This window comes from Leptodactylus fuscus, chromosome 1 (assembly GCF_031893055.1).
Source record: "Leptodactylus fuscus isolate aLepFus1 chromosome 1, aLepFus1.hap2, whole genome shotgun sequence".
Taxonomy (NCBI): domain Eukaryota; kingdom Metazoa; phylum Chordata; class Amphibia; order Anura; family Leptodactylidae; genus Leptodactylus; species Leptodactylus fuscus.
Window position 1 is genome coordinate 257,221,919 of NC_134265.1, and position 23,174 is coordinate 257,245,092.

General features: G+C 40.3%; 1 protein-coding gene across 1 annotated transcript in view; it reads right to left on the reverse strand.

Moving 5' to 3' along the window:
• The window catches only part of TBCK (TBC1 domain containing kinase), a 202,627-nt gene extending 180,451 nt beyond the window's left edge, over nt 1-22,176 (reverse strand). The window contains exons 1-3 of the mRNA XM_075286109.1: nt 22,083-22,176; nt 21,107-21,334; nt 4,930-5,002 (exon numbers count right to left, since the gene is read on the reverse strand). Coding sequence (XP_075142210.1) covers nt 4,930-5,002; nt 21,107-21,302 — 269 coding nt within the window. The 5' untranslated portion in view covers nt 21,303-21,334; nt 22,083-22,176. The remainder of the gene's footprint in view (nt 1-4,929; nt 5,003-21,106; nt 21,335-22,082) is intronic.
• Nucleotides 22,177-23,174: the final 998 nt, after the last annotated feature.

Sequence of the window (23,174 nt, forward strand, 5' to 3'; positions counted from 1 at the left end):
AAAAAAAAAAAAACACAACAAAAAACAACTTGTTTGCATCTTACAAAACCCATAACATTATTTTTTAGGTAATGGGATTGTGGGAAGACCAGATGTTTTCACTGGTGCCATTTTGAAAGAACATACAAGTTTTCAATAGCCTTTTATAGGTTTTTTTTTTTTTTTTCCAGTGGTGTGAAGAAAAAAAAATTCTTTCACTGTATTTTTTTTTTTTGTTAATTTTTTTTAAGTCTTCAACCATGGAGAAAAAAAGAAACGTTACAGTTGTATTGCTCGAGTGGAAATATGCTATATGTGTGTTGTTTTTTATTATTTAAAAAAAAAAAAAAAAAAACATTCTGGAAGGGGAAATTGATGTTTTATTTTTTTTATCTGACTGATTTTTGAAACTATTTTTTTTAGCTTACAAAATACACTGCAGTACTATTGTGGGCGAAATAAGTATTGAACACAGAATAAGAAGTTGTTATTCTGTTATTGACGTACTGGTTTTGTTTGGCAAGTGACACCAATTCCTTGCAGCTTTTACAACTATTAAGTTGCATGTAGGAATAGTACCAGGGTATAAACCAGTTTTGTTCCTCAAGTATTGAACACGTCACCAATTTTCTAAGTAACTATATTTCTAAAGGTGCTACTGACATGAAATTCTCACCAGATCAAATTCACGCAAGCAAAGAAATCAAATCATTGATGTCCATAAATGAAGTTATGTGGAATAATGACACAAGGAAAACCATGAGCATTAGTATTTCTCTGTAACATTGAGCAGGACTCTTTTTGCAGCGTCCTAAAAAAAGAAGCGATCACGATTCCGGACTTCTCCTTAAACAGCTGGAACTGATGTTATTACCGTCCCGACTGGTGCAACAGAAGCCCATCTGTCACCTACAGCCAGGCTCCCACAATGATCGCACAGGCTCTATATACAGGCTCTATATATGAGCCTGACAAGTTAATTTTACTTACAAGTACGGCAAGATGTGTGAAATAACTGCTTCGTCAGAAATTCAGGTATGTGATTTTATATCACTGCATTAAAGGACCCCATCAACATGAAAATGCAGGCTAATCTTCGAGCAGTAGGTCATAAAGCAGGAAGAACTGAGAACATTGCTCTATCATTTTGTGAGAAAAGATTTTGCGTTTCTTGCCATTTATTTATTGAAATCTCTTATCATTCTGGGCTTAAGAGATAAGTTGAGAATGAAGTGTAGTAGAGAGACAGACAACTTTCCCTGTACAAGCATGTAAGTAGAAATGGCTATCAATTGCTAGATAGAACCTCCCACTGGACACCTAAGCAGAGTAAAGACAGGAACGTCAATCAATATATTAATTTATACAGAATTTTCTGTATAAATATCAGTCTGCTCAGCTCCTTCTCTAAAAAACTGTGACTGCCTGTTTAATGCTACAAGTTACCCTTAAATATAAAACAGTCATTGGCACATATTGAAGACCTTTTAGGGTATGTTCAAAAAGAGTTTTTTGGCAGTGGATTTTGATGTGGAATCCGTTTCAAAATCCACTGCCAAAAAAGGCTCCCATTGACCTCAATGGGAGCCGCACGCTTCTTTTTTCTGCTAACTAGTAGTGGAAAAAAAGAAACGACATGCCCTATCTTGCCGTGGACTCTGCGGCTGACTCAGCCGCGGCGTCCACAGCACGAAACTCCCTCCCGATTAGGCCTATTCAATTGGGCCGAATCCGAAGCGGAATACCGCGACGGGAAGTCAGTGCACTGCATCGGTATTCCACGCGGTATGTTCACATGCAGAATCCATTTTCCTTCGTGTGAACATACCCTTAAAGGGATTGTCCTACAAACAAATATTACAGTTATCTGTTAGATCGACACAAAACATGACATTTGTCAATTATAATAGTTATGGCCAGTGCTTGTGGCCCTGCACACAGGTTTCAGAGTAAATCCTGGTTGTGTTGGTACACTAGTGTTTTTTGTTTTTTTTCGCTTGCCCCAAACTACAAGGTGATTCCAGTTGATCTAACAAAGAAACATAATATTTCATTGAATGTCATTACACCACGTACATTCAATATTCATATTTATCTAATCTGAAGTTTCACCTGCTAATTCGAAACATAAATTTGTAGTATCACTTTAATACATTTTTCCAAGTTTTCTTTTGTTCAGAACAATTCAAAAATGTAAAAAAAAAATCAAAAACATTGCAATTTCTAACTTTTACCAGGACTTATGATTAACATATGCTTTAATGGTGTATTTTTACTGAAAATACAGTTATTTCTCTGTCTGCACATACTAGTAGCAACCACTGTTAAGAGGACATTCCCTGCTGGGTCTGAACCAGTGCCGACTACAGGTGCATAAGGCCTTTTTGTTCTCTTTTAGGCTCCTGGCAGTTGCTGGCAGGACTGATCTGAGAAGCAGATGAGTCTCAACTTTATGGTCCCCTAAATTGAATAAACATTTAAAAATTGAAATAACATGTCCCTCAAAAAAGAATTTGCCAATTTACTCAAGTGGAGAATCGATTTGGCAGCTTAGCAGAAAGGAAACCTTTGTGGGAGACTGTATAACCTCTTTCATGGTTCAGTGAACAGCGACATAGAGTGATATAGTACCAGCATGGAGGGGAATGGAGACGCCATGGAAAAGATGAAACAGGAATGTAATGTTATGATACATCTACCATGCACAATATTTCAAAATAAATTATTAAATCTAAAAATAAAAACACACCTGAAGAGAGTTAATATGATGTTAATATGATATATGATAAAACTGAAATACAGAAATACTGTATGTCCTAACACCCTGGAAAGAAAACCCCAATTTAAGTGTCATTACTTGAAGATCGTAGGCATAAATGAAAATGTATAACAGAATCCCCCCTCCCCAACTATCACACATTATTTGTAGCATTAAGGGAAGTTTATATGGCGGATTTTGCAGTGGGACCATTGCCAAAGTCTGCCATGGAAAACTTCCTGCCTATAGCAGAAAGATTTCCTACTTCGATTGACTTCAAAGGGAGGTTCAGAAGGACTCTGCCCGAAGATCAAGAAGGAAGCTAGCTGAAAATAATCTGTCTCCCATTAAAATGAATGATATGTGGAATTCACGTGACAGATTACACATAAGAAATTGTGCTATGTAAACCTGACCTTAGTCTCCTCACATGGAGAAAAGACAAATTGTGAGCCCTCTACAGGTTGTTATTGTGAACAAACAACATCTGCACCCCCATAGCTGGGCCCCTGGTCATACAGGATGTCAATATGACCCAAACTCATAGTAAGCATACTCTATACATCACTTAACCATTTTTTTCAGATAAGTTAAATCCTTGTGGGTTCATATCTGCAGAATCAGTAAAAAGCCAAAATCTTTACAATATTAACAAAGTAGTGCCCTGCCACATATTCCTTTTTTTTCAGAAAAAGCTTTAAAAAACTCTAAATATCCAAAGGAGTAATACTCAATGATCACCTCCCTCTCTGTGACAACACTTCACAGCTCTCTGGTAGTCTCTATTTATATGTTGACCACAGCATCCAATAAGTGGCCAAAGCCATGACCTCAGTGTCACAGATGTCACCAGCACATTCAGTAAGTGGCATGGAGCGGACATGCTACTGCTTAAGCCAAGTGAACACAGACAAGCTGCGGAGTCGGGAAAAGTCAGCAGGACATCGCTACAATGAACATTATTCTTTTAGGATTTTATTACACAGTAAGGTTACATGCACATCTGCCAAAAAACAGACAGACAATCTCATGGCAGAATATAAAACTAAATAAATGATTAAAAATCAGAAGCCCCAGAAAAAGCATCCACAAAACCTTCAACCCTTACACTTGTCAATTCTGAACCAAAAGAAATATAACGAACCAAGCGTGGCCGCGCTAATTAGGCATATGAGACCTTGTAGATTTCATAGTCAGTTACCTTGTCTTATGCCTTTATGATACATAATCAGGTATTAGTCACCGAATTTGTAGGGCAGCGTCTTTGGCTTACGACTCTTGGGTCGAACGGTATAAATGCAACTTATTCTGAGGGATACAACCTGAAAATGGAAGAACCGGTTGCGCGCTCCTTTCGGTGGAATGAAATGCTGGTGTGCTGATGTAACAACAACGTGATTTATTTAAGATAACGCGTTTCGGGGTCCTTTGGTACTCCACAGGCACCACCCCTTCATCAGATCTTTAGTGTTAGGCGTTCAGAAGTATATACACAGCGTGTTGCCTGTCTCGTTGCTAAATAGATTTAGAAAAAGCCCGGGAAGGTGCAGAGGCACGTGACTCAGGGCTGGGGGGAGATCAATTCTGATTCTCCTTTAAGTTGAGCTACATTACTTTACTTGGGCATCAAACTTCCCAATAAGATCTCCAGCTAAACTCTCCCCTCTCTTCTTTAAACTATGAAGGAGGACCTTTCCAGATGGGCTAAGGATATCTTTTCACAGTTTCATCTTAAAAATGAGCCTCCTCCCAGATCCCTTTCAGCCTCGCCACAGGCCCTCCTTATTCACACATCACCGACCTTCTTTATGAAGGCTCACAAACTCTTCACTACTTTCATCTGAGCTTTTTTAAAAATAAAAAAATCATATAGACTGACAATGGATATACTAACTAGGTCCAAATCTCAAGGAGAAATAGCATTGTCTGTAGCGTATTATCCCACAGATGACCATCTTACACAGACAGGGGACTGGTCCTAACAAGCTCATATGAAGAAATGGCTCTCAGTAGAGCGGCCAGTCATGCATATTCCCTTAGCTGACCTTCCTTGGGTTGACTCCTAACATTATAGCTGTTACAACAGGGCCATATATATTTCCTACGCAAAAAATCTCCTATGTTGCAGTCTTCCCATCTGTTTTTGTTTGACAAAGTTTCACAAACAAGGATGTCCTAGATGGAGACATTACCTCACAGGCTTCCTGCCCTGTAGCAAATCTTCAAGACTTTTTTCATAATGTTCAGCTACAACCACCAGTCTCTCTGAGGAAAAAAAGCAAAAATAAATCAATAAATCATGTTAAAATGTACTGAAATTGCAGAATGAGTTCATATAAGCCCAAAGAAGGAAAACTTACTAATGTAAGTGGAGAATTACAAATAAAAACCACATAAAACATCCTTCACCTGCCAGGGCCATGAACATTAAGGCAAATTAATTGCATTACATTGAAAACTAAATATAATTTTTCATGTAATAATTGGAGTTAAATTCAATGAAAAGGAAATGAAAAATCTACATCCATTTAACAGCTTCCAAGCCTATGCCTGTCCAAGAGGAATATACACTGGGTCTATTTATTCTGGAGCTTTTATTTGTCTTGAATTGCCTTGGATCTCTTTCTGGATGGCTGATTTTGTCTGGTGGCATCTGAGGGTCTTGTCTGGACTCTTCTGTCTCTGGGGCATTGATGCTTCTTTCCCATGGTCTGTTCCTACCTCACATTCTCATCACACTCCCTGGCTTTCTTCCTGAACTAGAGGAGCTTTTCATGCTCCTGCCTGACCCTGGACTCTTCCTCAGTACCATAGATTAAAATCTCTGTAATATGGCTTCAACACCAGACTCATCATGGCCGTAATCCTGATTTGTACTAAGCAGCAAATGTTCTTTTAGCCATTATTTGTGCAGTTCTGTACATGTAATGAGTGCTGCAAACTCTAGGCCTCAAACTCGGTTGAGCAAATAGGCCACACAAAGAAGTTCATGAGTTACAATCTTTTCAAATTCTATATAATACAAAAGTATTACTAAATAACTTCAATAGATGCCCTGGACAGTATAATGTCCCCCAGCAGTGGTACCACACATTTGAATGACCCCCACCATAGGCCTCATACAGTTTAACGTCTTCCACCAGTGGCTCCACATAGTTAAATGTTACCCAGCAGAGCCCCAATAAAGTTTAAATCCCAACCCACACCAAGTGGCCACGCATAATTTAATGTCATCCCCCCACCCTTAGAGTGGCCCCACACATTTAAATCCCTCCCCAGCAGTGACTCGACCACATTCACTCCATCTACATACGTTACACCAGTCCAAAGTGGGGGACAAATGCAGGAGATGCCGGGGATCAAAAAGGTAAGTATCAACACTGAATCTGTCCCTATCAAGATTGTGGTCTACAAGTCCAGGAAGATTTAGAAGCAGGTTCTTTTCTGGAAAGAAGTGCTGCAAGCGTCCTGCATGTTTGAGATCCTTGATCATCTTCCTCTGTCCTCTTCTTGTTCTCTACTGCCCTGCTATGCAACCTCTTCTCTATTCTCCAAGATAGAAGTTCACATTATGGTGCTATGTCTAGTTAGTATTGGGGTGGAGGGTATGCATATTACTTACAAGAGTATGCAGTGTCCTGAGTGCCAGAGCAGCTTTAACAGTATGTATTTTGGGAAAGCTGTAACATATTAGGTATTCCATGTATACTCAAGCTTAAGGTGTATATATATCACAAAAAAACGCAAGAACTAAAGAACATGTTTTAATTGTTTTTGTTGTCTTCTGTGATAAGATATTACACTGCAGCAGCTTAATCAATTGGAGAAGTTCTGGTTAACTCTGCTACAGCTTTGTGTATATGATAGATAGATAGATAGATAGATAGATAGATAGATAGATAGATAGATAGATAGATAGATAGATAGATAGATAGCCCTCTTTGTATGTATCCATGACAAATAAAGGGTAAATAATACCTAAGAAAACCAGACATGATCTGTTATTTTAGAAAAGGAAACTCCCTGAACCATAGAATGACTACACGACATTTATTATAAGTAATATAGGTCCGCCAAACATCCTGAATTGTCCGTGCAATGAAATCTGGAAAATATATGTTCCAATGAAACTTTTTACTACAGGTAATTTACTGGATTTCATTCCCAGGGAGAAGGAACTCACATCAGCACTGTTCTCTGTATTCTCGCTGTAGCTTAGAATGGCGCAGTCATAGCCCAGACACATTACAATTTAACAGGTCCCCCCAGCCTCAGAAAACTCTGGGAATTTCACAGTGCATAATTTATTGCTCACACACTTGTATGTGTTATTTTTGTCAGGACATCAGGACAGATAGTGACGGCTGTTACAGGACAATGATGTCATTTCTAGTGTTTCTATTAGGAACAGGTTTTTTGTCACGTATCTATACATTGGTGAGCTAATCCAAAAAAAAAAGCGTAGACATCATACAACATCATAGATACTTTCTCAATACGTTAAAGGGGTTTGTGGCATTTGCCAGTGTTGATCCAGGGTCTTTGCTTACAAGTCACCAGCAGGGTCAGTCACCTCATTATCCACATGCCATACTTACTAGCATCACCAGGCGGAATAGAACTCGACCAGAGGAGGTGGAGGTGAGAACCTGCATTATTGTGTTACTTTAGGTAACATTTTGTGACATATCAGACAACCCCCTTAACCCCTTAACGACCGGCCCATAGGGAATCTACGTCGGCACTTGCAGGTCCTTCCTGACTGCCCTATAGGAAAACTACGTCGGGCAGTCAGGGAAGGATTCCCTGTAAGTGCCGACATAATTGGATGGGATTTTAGCTGTATCTAACAGCTAAGACCCCATTCCATAACCCCCCATCGGAGGGGTCTCCGATCGGGGGTTTTTAACCCCTTCAGTTCCGTGATCAAACATGATCACGGAACTGAAGCGGTTCCGTGACGGTGCCGGCTGAATCGGCACCCCCCGCGGCGAGATCGAGGGGTGCCGATGTCTCTAACATGGAGCCTGGGGTCTGGCCAGTGACCCCAAGCTCCAAGAGACCAACAATACCTGGTTGATCCTGCCCGGGGTAAGAGGAAGTCAGACGCAGGCAGCCCCTGCGTCTGACTTCCTCCAGACGCTGCAAGACACTGACAGCTGTGTCCTGCAGCGTCTGATAGAGAATTAGTGATGCTTTTATCAAAGCATCACTAATCCAAGTGTCCTAAAGTAAAAAGTGTAAAAGTAAAAAATAAAAAGTGAAAAATAAATAAATAAAGTGTCTGATAAAAATGAATAAACTTATAAAGCCCCAAAATTCCCTTTTTTCTATAGAAAATGAATTATATTAAAAAAAACCTAAAAGTTAATAAAAACAATACATATTTGGTATCGTCGCGTCCGTTACAATCTGAACAATAAAACTGCAACAATATTTAATGTATACAGTGATCGTCGGAAAAAAAACCTGGAAAAAACCCGCCGGAAGTAGTGATTTTTCGCCATCTCACCTTACAAAATATGCTATAAAAAGTGATCAAAAAGTCATAATCACCGTACAACAGTACCAATAAAAAGCGCACATTGTCCCGCAAAAAATAAGCCCTCAACCAACACTGTCAACCAAAAAATAAAAATGTTACGCCTCTCAGAAGATGGCGATACAAAAAACATTGATTTATGTCCCTAAATGTGTTTTTATTCTACAGAATTAGTATCGCATTAAAAAATAACATAAATGAGGTATCGCTGTAACCGTACCGACCTGCAGAATAAAGGTCACATGTTACTTATACTGTACGCTGCATGGCGAAAAATTTAAAAGGTAGAATGCAATGCCAGAATTGATTTTTCTTTAGAAAATCCAGCAAAAAAAGAGTTAATGAAATGTAATCAATAAGTTGTAGGCACCCAAAAATGATGTAATTACAAAATGCATCTCATCCCGCAAACAACAAGCCCTTATATGGCCACGTCACCACAAAAATAAAGAAAATATAGCGTCTAATAATGTGAAGACAAACAACCCCAAAATCGCCAAATCATTAGAACACAACTGGCTGAGCAGGAAGGGAATATATAAGCTGTGCGAGCGAATATCAGGGGAAACCCCAGATTTAGAGCTTATGAGCGAAAAGACACCAGAAGTGACCCCAAAGTGACCCCCAGAGTGACTCCCCCAATCATAGGAGCTACTGGGACATAGTAGGGAATTTGGTGTTTGCAATGTTCTCCGCACAGCTTATATGTTCCCTCTTCGCCATCCGCTGTGCAGTCACGTCTGGGATACTAATACTCACTACACCCCTTGAGAAATTCTTTGAGGGGTGCAGTTTTCAAAATGCGGTCACTCCTTTGGGGAATCCAATTTTCTGGTACCTTACAGGCTCTACAAACATGACATGGCATCCAGATACCAAACATCTGAATCTGTACTCCAAAAGCCGCATCGCGCTCCTTCCCTTCTGCGCCCTGCTGTGTACCCCAACTGCAGTTTATGCCCCATGTATGACACTGGTGTACCCAGGATAATGCACGTAATGTCATATGTGGGTATATACTGATATTAGGGCACAGCCGGACACAGAAGGGAAGAACGGTTATTGGGTTTTTGGAGCACAGACGGTTTGGTTTTTGGATGCCATGACACTTCTGCAGAGCTGAAACGCCAGTAAAGTGGAATCCCCTGATATGTGACCTTATTTTGGAAACTACACCCCTGAAGGATTTATCCAGGGGTACAGAGAGCATTTTAACCCCCAAATATTGCTATAACTTATTATCCATAAATGAATACGCAGATGATTGTGAAAGGTGAAAATGACCATTTTTCCAGGAATCTGTCAATTCAGTGCATAACATGTTGTGCCCAACTTGTATCAGAGATGAACGCTCTGAAAGCTGTTGTGCCCGGGATACCCGCTTACCAGTGTTTGGAGTGTCTCTGCTGACATAAGTTGGGCACAACATATCAGATACTGAAATGGCGAATCTCTGGAAAACTTCATTTTTAACTTCTCATTATCAGCTGCAATTTCATTTCTGGAAACCAAATAAATGCAACACTCAAGGGTTAAAAATGCTCGCTACGCCACTTGATAAATCCCATCAGTGGGCTAGTGTCCAAAATGGCGTGACATGTCTGCGGATTCCACTTTATTGGCAATTCAGGGGCTTTGCAAAAGTGACGTTCAAAAACCAAACTGTGCTCCAAAAACCAAAATAGCGCTCCTTCCCTTCTGTGCCCGGCTGTACCCAAACAGCCGATTCTACCCACACATGGCATTAAGTCCGTTATCCGGGGTACACCAGTGTCATACATGTGGGCATACACCGCCATTTGGGTACACAGCAGGGCGCAGATGTGAAGGAGTGCTATGTGCTTTTGGAGTGCAGATTTAGATTGATGGTGTTTGGACACCATGTCATATTTGCCGAGACCCTAAAATTTCCCCTACAAAATGGGGTCACTTCTTGGGGAATTCCAGTTTACTGTCACCTCCAGTGCTCTGCAAAAACAACATGGCGCCCCAAAAGTCCCTCTAACTCTGTACCCCAATAGCTAAAAAGCGCAGTGCTCCTTCCCTTCTGAGCCCTGCTGTGTGCCCAAGCAGCAGTTTACACCCACATATATAATTTTCTGCCCCTCAGAATGGCCCCTTGATAGTTTTAGGAGTGCAGGTCTCTGACAACACAAAGTGGGTGCAACGTATTGGGCACCGAGATGGCAGATTTCTTTAAAAATTTCAATTTTCATTCTGTACATTAATTTTTGGGAAGCATTTTTAGGCTCAAAATGATAATACCCCTTGATACATTCCTTGATGGGTGTAGTTTTTAAAATGGGGTCACATCTGAGGACTTTCCATTGTATTGGTACTTTAGGGGCTCTGCAGATACGACATGGCACCTGAAAACTATTCCAGCAACATCTGCCCTCCAAAAGCCAAATAGCGCTCTTCCCATTCTAAGCCCCACCATGTCCCCATACAGCAGATTATGGCCACATATGGGGTATTGCCGTGTTCAGGAGAAATTGTGTAACAAACTGTGGGGGGCTTTTTCTCTTTTAACCCCTTGTGAAAATGAAAACTTTGGGGATAAAGGGACATTTTAGTAATTTTTAACCTACACATCCCAAGGTTAGTAAAATCTGTGAAACGGCTATAGGGTCAAAATGCTCACTATACCCCTCAATGAATACCTTAAGGGGTCTAGTTTATAAAATGGGGTCATTTATGGGGAGTTTCAATTGTTTTGGTAACTCAAATCTTGTTTGAATGTGCAATGGGCCTGAAATATCTGCAAGCAAAATTCGTGTCTTGAAATCCAGTTGGTGCTCCCTTCTTTTTGGGCCCTGCCGTGCATCCGTACATAGGATTAAGGCCACAAAGTGTACATTTTTGAATACGGGAGAAATGGGGCCATCTATTTTGGGGTGTTTTTCTTCATTTTCATGCCTTGTGTGCAAAAAAACTGCCTTTAAAATGACTCTTTTGTGTAAAAAAATATGAGAATTTTTTGTTTGACGCAAATTCTTTTAAAACCTATGGGGTCAAAATACTCACTATACCCCTCAATTAATACCTCAAGGGGTCTAGTTTATAAAATGGGGTCAATTATGGGGGTTTTCAATTATTTTGGTAACTCAAATCTTGTTTAAATGAGCAATGGGCCTGAAACATTCAGAAGCAATAATTGTGTCTTGAAATCCAGTTGGTGCTCCCTTCTTTTTGGGCCCTACCGTGCGTCCGTACATAGGATTAAGGCCAGAAAGTGTACATTTTTGAACACAGGAGAAATGGGGTCATCTATTTTGGGGTGTTTTTCTTCATTTTCATGTGTTATGTGCAAAAAAACTGCCTATAAAATGACACTTGTGTAAAAAATATGATTTTTTTTTTTGTTTGACGCAAATTTTCTCAAAACTTATGGGGTCAAAGTACTCTCTATACCCCTCAATGAATACCCTAAGAGGTCTAGTTTATAAAATGGGGTCATTTATGGGGGGTTTTCAATTGCTTTGGTAACTCAAATCTTGTTTGAATGTGCAATGGGCCTAAAATATCTGCAAGCAAAATTTGTGTTTTGAAATCCAATTAGCCCTCCCTACCTCTTAGGCCCTACTATATGTGTGTACATAGGACTAAGGCCACAAAATGAACATATTTTAACACGGGAGAAGTGGGGTGATATATTTTGGGGTGTGTTTCTTCTTTTTGATGTGTTGTGTGCAAAAAAACTGGCTTTAAAATGACATATATTTGAAGAAAATGAAAATGTCATTTTTTTCATCATTTGTAATAATTCTTGCAAAACAATATTTATTTGATCAAAATACTCACTATACCCTTCAAAGAATACCTGAAGGGGTCTAGTTTTCCAAATTGGGTCATTTAATGGGCGGTTCTGTCATTATTCCACCAATTCCTGTCTGCAAACTGAGCTTGGTACAGGAAAAAATGACAAACTCAAAATTTCCAAAATTTGCTTATAAACTTGATAAACTTGTAAATTGTCTAAGTTACTCAAATATGCTAAAATTATTTCAAATATGCTTGAAACACAAAAGGAACATTTGGAAGTATATAACTACTAACTTTTTTGCCCTGTATTATTGTGTATATGTGAGATATCGCAGCTAAAAATGGAAAACATTGAAAAATTTTCAAAATTTTCAGCATTTGCAAGTTTTTAAATAAATTTACGCAAGTTATATCAGTCTAATTTTACCTTCTCAGTAAAGTACAACATGTCACGAAAAAACAATATCAGAATCGCTTGGATGCGCTATACTGTTACAGAATTATTCACTGATAAAGTGACACAGGGCAAATTTCCAAAATTTGGCTTGGTCATTAAGGTCCAAAATAGGCTGGTCACTAAGGGGTTAAATTTCAAATGGCATTTCCAATAAAAATACAGTTAAAAAAAAGCATGGAAACAAGAAAATGTAAATGTAGCACATAGAAGTTCAGTAACTTTTGTTGGGTGTGAAAAAATGTCCAAAAAAAACAAAACTCCATGTTGTAATCTTCTCCATTATAAACAAACTGGGGCACATTTACTAAGAACATTTTAAGAGATCTTTAACAATATGCACTTTATTCCCTGCACAGCGGCACTCCTGGCCGCCCTACTATAGTGGGAACTACAGTGGGTCCCATTCACTTGAGTGAAGCTGTGTTGCAGATCTCCTAACACAGTGGGTGGCTGAAGTGCCACTCTGCACGGTGCGACTAAAAAGAGTCCACAGCTCTGTATCAGTGCTGACAATCATACATTCTTAGAATCTGATGTCAGACCCCCCCATCAGTGTTAAAGTACTGGCACATCTAGTGATAATCCATAACTTTAGAAGATGAAAATCCCCTCATAACAACTTATCTGGGCACCTAAGATACAGCAGAAAAATGTAGAGACTGACATGTTAGGAAAACAATTTCACCTCTGAAACCTTCAAAATTGGGACGGCAACTCTGCACTGTAATGTAATATATAGAAAATCATGAATAATATGAAGAGCAGAAGAAAGAAGTGTTTGTGTGTACTTATATATTAGCTGTGTGATAAAAGACAGACCTCTGGAGCACAACAAGTGATACATATACTGTCCATACAAGAGAACTCAGCACATGGAAGTTTTATTATTTGGGCAGAAGGAAGCTTAAAACGCTTCCAAATGCAAAATAAAAGATATTTGTAGATTTTATAAGACAGTGATGAAAGAAATGCATGAAACATAGAAATAGGACCTGAATAGCTATTATTATCATAGCAATATATAAAAAACCTATTTAGTCAAAGTGCAGCACACAAAAATAGGTAGAACAATAATGTCTTGGCTGCTATGTAACATACGGTACATCTTGTTCTGCTCTTGCTCCTCTTATACTCATTGTATGTGAAGTGCAGATTTAAATCAGCACAAGGCGACCGTACATGTGCACTAAATAGTATTTATAGCTAGGATATTGGAACAATCCCTTCTTCATATTATTACTTTTAAACAGTTCATAATTTTAAGCTCTTGAAAGGGAAGGGCAAAGAGTGTGCGATTGTTTCAGAGCTGAACACTGAACTGTACTGTGAGTCACCCACTCTACAGATGTGTCCACCCCCAACTTAGCTCCAATTTGGTTAAGGATTTCTCACAAAATCAATTTAATACAATATCACTGCCAGCTAGCAAAATTCATAAAATGCTGCAACAATGGATAGCCCCTCATATTGTATGACTAAGTAATAGCCTATCACAAAGCAATATTGTCTTGAAAAGCTAATCATCTCCAGACACATATTTGGACATATCTGGCCAAGAAGAAAGGTATGGTGGGCACTGGCCACAGAACAGACAAAAGTCCCCCATTCTCCTAATCATTGGGAGTCTGAGTAAATGGACCCCAATTAATCTGCAAGTTAGGGGATAATATACTTTACTCTGTCCTGGGGAGCCCCTTGGACCCAGTACAGGTGGTGGGTGACAGAAGGATACTGTGGTGACCTCCATGTGGGAGAACAAATCCCACCCCATGTATGGAACCTTGATGGCACTTAGCAGCACTGTAAGTGACCGTCTGCTTCACCCCAAGTGTGAGAAGGAGCGCTATCGCAGGTCCTTCCTTCCAACCGCGATCAGGCTGTATAATCTACATCAAACCAAGCGAAGATCTCTCCGCACAGAGAACTAATGATTATGACTATGAAGTCTTCCTTCTTTCTCTTCCCCCGTTTTTCCTTAGCTGCTATGGACTCCTAGTATATCTTCTCTTCTCAGCATATGTGTGTCTACGTCTGTAATATATTATTATGTGTTATCCTGTATTTGTATTACTATGCTGCTGTAACATACTGAAATTTCCCCACTGTGAGACTATTAAAGGATCATCTTATCTTAAAGGGAAACCCCTTTAACCTATTAAACTTAGCAGGATAGGTCATGATAAAGAATCACAGAACTGTATGACTGCTATGCACTTCGAATGCAATCTGCAGGGTAAATAAAATAAACAGTAGCATACCACCCAAACTTTTGCAGAATATCTTATCACAGAAGACAACACAAAACCAATGGAAAGTTCACTAAAATCGTTTTTTCAATGACTTTTCACTTGTTTTGTTGTCTTCTGATATACTCTGTAGCAGTTTGACCAATTGCAGACATTTGGGTTAACTCTGCCACATCTGTACATGCACACTCAAATAACATCATAGGGAAAGTTATTAACACTGATGTTACATACCATAATGTGAAGCAGATAGAGATGTACCAAATTTACAGGCGCACCCCTGATAGTAAAGTTTGACCATTTTCTGACAGTGAACTATAACTAAAGCTTAGATTATAGATAAACAGAGAACAGCACCGAGCTGCACATGGTGAGGTACCGTAAAATAAGATGGTCAATATGACAAGAGAGCTTCTCACCTTGGAAAGTTGTATACACAACTGTTTATTTCGGCTTATAGACCACTTATGGAGGGGAGGTCTTTTGCCCCTGGTGGTGAGTCAGCAGGATCCACGTCACCCTAGGTGTCGGCAATATCGATAATGGACCGGACAAATAGAGGATCACCGCGCTCAATCCATCATCTTTTAAAATTTCTCTTTATTTTGGGAATGTAAACACAACGCGTGCAACGATGCATCCAGCTCGACGTGAGTTCTAAGTTTATACACTTGAAAAAGGGCGATAAGCCCGAAACGCGTTGTGTTTACATTCCCAAAATAAAGAGAAATTTTAAAAGACGATGGATTGAGCGTGGTGATCCTCTATTTGTCCGGTCCATTATCGATAAAGGTAGATTATGGAAGGCCCTGCTCCTTCAACTAAACCCACTTTTCTCATTACTTTTAAAACATACCACAATTGACTAAAAATTCTAAATCTTTACACAAATGCGGTCTGCACCAAAAATTGTGAATTTTATAATCCAGTTTCCATTGCACGGCTGATAGTAAAGCATAGGCTTTTCTTGGGTAATTTCTTCATGCTCAAAGTAAATATATCAGCTATGCTTACTTAAAGATATATCCAAACACAGACATTTATAACACATACCAGAAAAATGGGAGGCGTCCGAGCTCTGCTTTGTAATAGACGCTGTCACACCTGCTGCTGCATTTCAATATGTTCAATTCTTTTGATCTCCACAGATATAAGCCATTGCCAGAGGTGACTGACTGCAGCTTACACCCCTCTTCTTATTCAGAACACATGCATGCTCTGTTGAGTAAAGTGTGCATGTGTATTGGGGAGGTCAGGTCAGATAAGAAGAAAGATACAGACGATACAAAGCAAATAATGCAGCATATACAATCTTGCCCATAATCCTTGAAAAGCCAGTATAGGTAAAACTGTATTCCCCAGTTTGCAAAAGTGCTTAAGTACATATACACCTGCAAATACTATTTAGTACGTATTACTGTACATATAGGTGTCTAAAGGCACATGTATTAAACTGAACACAGAGCCAGAACACAAACTCAATCCCTGTCAGGCCTTTTCTCAGCTCATGTAATCCAGTGTGAGGTTTCTGATCCACGATCAGTAAGGAAGTGACAGAGCCGGTAATAAAGACAATTGTCAGCGAACATTACATGTCCTTAGTGGTCTCAAATTCTGAGCATCTGGAGAAGCAGTTAGAAGTAGTGGTGATATAGCAGAGTCCTAGGCCTCAGTTACAAGTATGTTCTGTTCTCAGGGTAATGAAAAAGAGGGACGAAAATATATCCCTCGCAACACAGAAAACAGAGGAAAACAAGTATACTCCTCTGCTTTAGAAGAAACAACCAGGGTACAAGCTCCCATTGAGCCTCCATTATTGGTAAAAAAAAAAAAAGGTGCTTCAAAAGAAAGGGCTCTTAGGCTTAGTTCACATGTGAACGTGTGGCTTATTTTTTTAACCTTGGCACGCTTTTTGTTGAGCTTTTTTTTGTAAAAACCGCTTCCAGGCGGTTTTCTCATCATTTAAGAGAACGGGCCACAAAAAATGCATTGCGTTTTTTACCGTGCATTTTTTTTGTAAAAAAACCACGACGCGTTTTTTGCAGGAAAAAAAAAAGCGCGGTAATTAACGCTTCCCATTCACTTCTATTGCTTTCTTCAGGCGGAAAACGCCTGAAGAAAGGTCATGTCGCTTCTTTTTCTCTGCTAGCAGAAAAAAAAAGCTAGCAGTCTACATAGACTAACATTGTATGGAGGAGGATTATGACGTGGATTCCACTGTCAAAACGGACACCTACAGATTGTCTTAAAAACCCATTGAAGTGAACTTTTCCAAAACATTCCCAATCTGTTTTTCTGCTCTTAAGGAGGATTCATGACAGACAGATACCAGACGCAAATGTGAATGAAGCATAAAAGGTGTGAAAATTGCCATGGTTACCAGTGGAGTAAAATGTTTAAAAATCCCAAAGGATTAAAGCCTGAGAACATCTTCAAAATGCCCATTTTGGTGCTTGGTACACATAAAAGACCTCCCTTTTGTGGCCCAGCTTCTGAGATAGTTGCCACGTATGTCTGGCTCACTGCTCCAGGCTGGTGACTCTCTTGCTTGCTGCAGTCTAGTGATATAGCGCAGAACAAAGCTGCATCCATATTGGACTTACATACACTGTGGTGACACATATGTGATCTTTAAAAAGGAGTTCTCACTGAAAAATTTGATTAAAGGGATTCTATCATTAGAATCCTTTTTTTCAGGCCTACCACGTCGGAATAGCCTTAAGAAAGGCTATTGTTCCCCTACCTTTAGAAATCGCCTCCGCCGTTCCGGTGATATTCCCAGTTTTCACCATATGCAAATAAGTCTCCAAACAGCACTAGAGGAGATCCCTATGCGCTCAAACAGCACTGGGGGCTTCCCCTGTGCTTCCTGCAGCCTGTCCAGCGACACCCTCCATCTTCTTCTCAAGAAAGCCTCTTTTCCGTGTCTTCAACCAAAAGTGTTGACTGCGTATGTGCAGCAGCCATTTTCCTATAGCCAAACATCAAAAGGCCACAGGAAAATGGCTACCGTAGACGCGCAGTCAGCACTTTCAGGTGAAGATGTGCCCATTTTCCTGTGGTTGAACGAACAATCACATAAGAGGCCACAGGAAAATGGCCACTGCAAATGCGGAGTCAGTGCTTTCAGTTGAAGACGCAGAGAAGAGGTGGTCTCGAGAAGAAGATGGAGGGTGCCGCTGGAGAGTCTGCAGGAAGCACAGGGGACGCTCCCAGTGCTGTCTGGAAACTCATTTGCACACAGTGAAAACCCAGGAATATCACCGAAACGGTGGCGCTGATAAGACTTCTAAAGGTAAGAGAAGAATAGCTTTTCTTAAGGCTATTCCGACGTGGGGAAAAAAAGGGATTCTAATGATAGAATCCCTTTAAAAAAGTGATCTTTGGTTGTACAGGCAGCTTGCATAGAGTATAATGGGATAAAAATTGGGCTCCTTCCAAAAGTTTGTTTTTTTCCACCATAAAGGTCTTGTTTGCATATTCCTTACTCCATGAAAGAAAAAAAACACCCAAAAAACTGCGTGGGTGTCTTCTCAAAGGAGCGGTCCTCTTGAAAGATTTCACTATATATAGAATCCAATTTTACCAAATATTATAGCAATGATAAAGCCATCCATAATACCTCTTTTGTGCTTCTTACATGCTTAATAACAAAACATTGATCTTGGCAATATAACTTAAAGAGTCTGCCTTCAAAGAAAACTTCAGTAAACAAAAAAAAATCCAATTGTAATATTTGGAAGCTGTATTTATTAGTACTATAACTGATTTAATATGGTTCATTTGCTTCCCATATGTAAAACTATGCAACTTTCTTAATAGTCTTCATTAAAAATTTCCTACCATGTTATTCATTTATGAAACTCCTTCACCTAGCAAGCTTCTTACTTGGGACTGAACATTGCTCCAAGCTTTGTGAACTCACTTTGGTTCAGTGTTAGAAACAGCATCAGTACAAGGCGGATCAGAGAGAATGGGGAGGAGGAAAAAGCATCCAAAATTATAGCAGAAGGCCAAATAATATGTACCGTAGTTAGGAAAAACACACACAAAAGGATGTCTGCAGGGGAAAGGGGAAAGTGCAAAGACAAAGATGGGCACCCATGGCTGCAAAGAAGTAATGGCAATCATACACTACACAGTAGCATTGTCTTTAGCACAAGGGAGAAGAGAATCCTCATGGACTGTAGAAAGAGAAATCAGTCAAGAAAATGAAGTACTGATGCATGAGAGCTAGTCATGGCAGTAGTATTCTGGACACACAGACATCAAATCCAACATGGAGTGGTACACACCAACATGAGAAAAGTCTGAAACTAGGAGTAAGCTGCAAAGTGTATAACAGCGTCTGAAAATGAATGAATAAAGACTGTGCTGTTAATAAAGTGCATATATAAGTAACTGACAGCAATCACTATATGCACATACATAGGTTCACTGCCATGACTAGGTGACTGCTTCTAATCACAGAAACAGCAAATATATAAATCACTCTTAACACACAGGAAAGGCCTGTAAGTGCCTCTTCAGCCATTCACTGACCTCGGTAATGGCCCACGTCAGCCTGTGTGTGTCCAAAAACCTGAAGTAAAGACCAACAAGTGCTCACAAATCATTGCAACTGGAATCAATGAGAAGAGAGTATCACTTACTTTCTTTACTTAATGACCCCCATAGTTAGCTGTTTGAAAGAAATTTTTATTTAAGGGAAATAGATATAATTAAAATGAGTAAGCATGGGGTCTCAAAGATCAAAGTGTTATTCTCCTCTCCCTGATTCCCTACCATTATGGTCACAACTGCTCACCACTTCTTGGCATCTCCTGACACATAGGAACAGCATTTGGAACTGGAGAAAGGAGAGTACTGATGTGTTATGTTAGGGCCCCATGTGTTTTGTTTAGCCTGTTTTAGGCATACTTTTATTCCAATGAAATAACCATATAGGCTGTGGACACATGGGATGGACATGCTGCTGGATTTTAGCAGGGGGAATTCAGTACCACTTTTCACAGAAAATTGTAGTGGCAAAAATCACCCCAAAACTGCAGGAATTTCAGTAGGTCTGCCACAACCTGTAGCAATAAATGAGTTTTAGCTACAACATGTGGATGAGATCATTGGGATGAATAACCCACTGTGTGTATAGCCTGTTTGTCCTCAGCCTTAAAGGGGTTATCTGGTTTCAAACACTGATGGCCTAGCCCGGTATTGTTTACATAATGCAAGACATGCTGCTCACTCACCTTACAAACTATAGTGGCGAATATAGGTACTACAGCGTTGCTGTACAGATTTCAGAGGGACAGTGCTGCAGTACCTACACTCACTGCTATAGTTTGCACAACTTACTCGCAGTATGTAAACAAAACCGCTAACTGGTGACCTGTGGGAGTCCTGAGTATCAAACCACATCTCACCATCCACTACAACTTGGAACATGAGAACATTTTACAGACAATCTTCTTGGTTTTCTCATACATACCGTAAATTTGACTTAAAACTATTTAGCATATGAACAGTTATGCAGATTCTTGTCATGTAATCGCATTGTTACTGTTTTGCTCTTGGTGGCTTAGTGGTATATAAATATTTTCTGTCAACAGTGTGAAGCATATTAAAAACGCAACACAGTTAGGTAGGTCAGGCCGAACTGAATAAAACATTTCCTTTGCCATTAAAATTTGTACCTCGATTGCTAAGATAATTATTTCACAATATGCAAATGAGCCATCTGAAACACCAAGGGTAGTGTTGTTGCTCCAAACTGCTAAGCTACACAATGCTATGCTGAAATCTTGCCTGGCCCTGTGTTCTCACATTTGAGCTGGTGAATTAGATCAATGTGTCCTTACATTCAGGAAAGCCTGACCGATCTAACCATGATGCTTGTCTAAGGCCTGGTTCACATCTGCATTCGGTATTCCATTTGAGGAGTCCACTTGGCCTCCCCCCCCCGAACGGAATACAGAATGCATTGACAAGCGGTGAGCAATGAAAGCACACAGACCGCATAGACTATAATGGGGTATGTGTGTTTTCCGCGCAGTGTCCGCACGAGTCATACAGAGAGGAAAGTATGTCATGAAGTAGTTTTCTCTCCGCATGTTCCGTGCGAGCACCTCGCAGAAAACACAAGGACCCCATTATAGTCTATGGGGTCTGTGTGCTTTCATAAGCTCATCACTTGTCAAGTGATCAGTATTCCGTTCGGGAGGTCCCCAAGCGGACTCCCCGAACGGAATAAGGAACGCAAATGTGAACCAAGCGTAACATGTTTCACTCTGGTAACACAGTCCCTTTCAAGTAAATATTTTGACTGGTAGACACTGCCATGATCATCAGTTGTGTGTTCTTACCATGTTTGCCCCGGGTAATATCCACATACTGACAAAGTCGGGGGTGGACAATGGTCTTGAGAATTTGGAATCGCCCCAGGATTTTGATAGAGTTTGGCGTGAGAGGCAGACCATTACTTCCACATACATCATGAGGGAGAGCTGAAGCAAAAAACGTGAACGCTCCGAGTCCTGCATCTTTTAGAGGAGCCATCATGGAGGGTTGATGGAGATGTTCTAAGAAATTAACTGCAAACACAACACAAAACAGAGATCAGTAAGAGCATATCATGCACCATCACTGCAGTATTCACATACTTACATCATACAGAAGACCACAGTGTATCTTATGCATGGTAATAGCAGTGTAGCATTCTAGGTTATGTCTAGAGGTAGGAAAGCCTTTTCAGACGAGGCAAATCCACAGAATAACTCTTACAGTACATGCAAAATATATTGTATATTTGATTTCACCCTTTGCATAGTGGTATGAATTTCTTTTGTGTATGAGTGTGGCTTTGTTGCAAATATTCGCCATTGATTTCAATGAGACAAAATCGACGAGTGATGCATTGCTGTGGATTTTGCTGTAGATTACAGTAAGTTATTTTTTTCTTACACAATTACTGACTGCTACAAAGGCGTTCTCTGGTTATGAAGTGGTGAGCTAATGTCATACGCTTTTTATTTGCTAGAAATGACTGCATGCTACAACCATCATGAGATACATGACAAGGATTCCATAGGTCACTGTACAGATCAGAATACATAACTACTTGTAAGAAGTTCCTCAACTGTGAGACATTCTTCAGAAGAAGTATTTTCTGCGGGTTTCTTCATACCAGTGTGCCTGTATGCTTTCTTCTTTATTATTGTGCAGTGCAGATAAGCCTAAGCACACAGACAGGTAGACAGATAGATCGAGTAGATACTAAGTAGAGTGTGAGCCACCTCATGGCTATGCCTGCACACAATCTGCCCATCACATTAGTCTCACCCCTGCTCCTTAGACTGGCACCGCGTCTCCCTCCCAGCTGCAGCAGCCCTCAATGTCCAGGCATCCCTGTACTACATACACACAGGAAACTCCATTGACAGAACAGCTGTCACATGATCGTGGCGTCATCAGCAGGCGCCGGTACACATAGTGCTGGGGGTGAGACTGCCCTGAGCTGCTCACAGTAGTGTCCTGTAACGAGCTCTAGATTAGTTGTGTTGAGGCCATGTAAGCAGCTGTGCAGCGCTGGGATATACACACGCGGTGACACACTCATCTCTGCTGTGTACACAGTGCAGGTGCTTTTATAGCTCTGCCGTGCTGAAGTGTTAATAGCGTGTCAGTGTTACCAGCTCAGCTGGTCGGCTCCTCCAGAAGAGAAATGCTTTCCTTACCCCACTCCTCACTATCTGGATGCCCTTCCATTTCATTTATTTGCAGGCTTTTTTGTTTGATTTGGTTTTTCAAAACGGAGGCATGAACTGTATTGCAAAAATGTGATGTGAACCCAGTCTAAGAGTTCACATCTGCGTCACAGTCTGCATTGAATACTATGTTGTAGAGACCAATAAAGATCAGTGGAGAAAAAAAGTCCTGCACTGAGGACGATTTTCTCTGCCGCACACCCATACAGACTTCATTATAGCCAATGGGGTTCACTGGGTTTGTGTGCAGTGGCAGTTTTGGCAGTCCGGCTCTCCATTGTTCAGATCCCTGTTGTCTCCCCCTCTCCTTCTGTCTCTACCCCCCTTCCCTCATAGATTGTAAGCCCTCGCGGGCAGGGCCCTCTACCCCACTGTGCCAGTCAGTTATTGTTAGTATACCTGTATACTCTGTGTATTGTATGTAACCCCCTAATGTAAAGCACCATGGAATTAATGGTGCTATATAAATAATAATAATAACCTCAACGAACCAAAGCCCAGCACTAGTGTGAACCTCGAGTAACTTCTTTTACCTCGCTGGGTTGTTTTCATTTCTATAAGGCCCCACGTTGCAGAAATCCAGCGTTTTTTTGTTGCAGATTTTGCTGTGTTTTTTTTAACCAAAGTCAGGAGATGATTTGAAGAGGCCCTTTCATGTCTTCGAGGC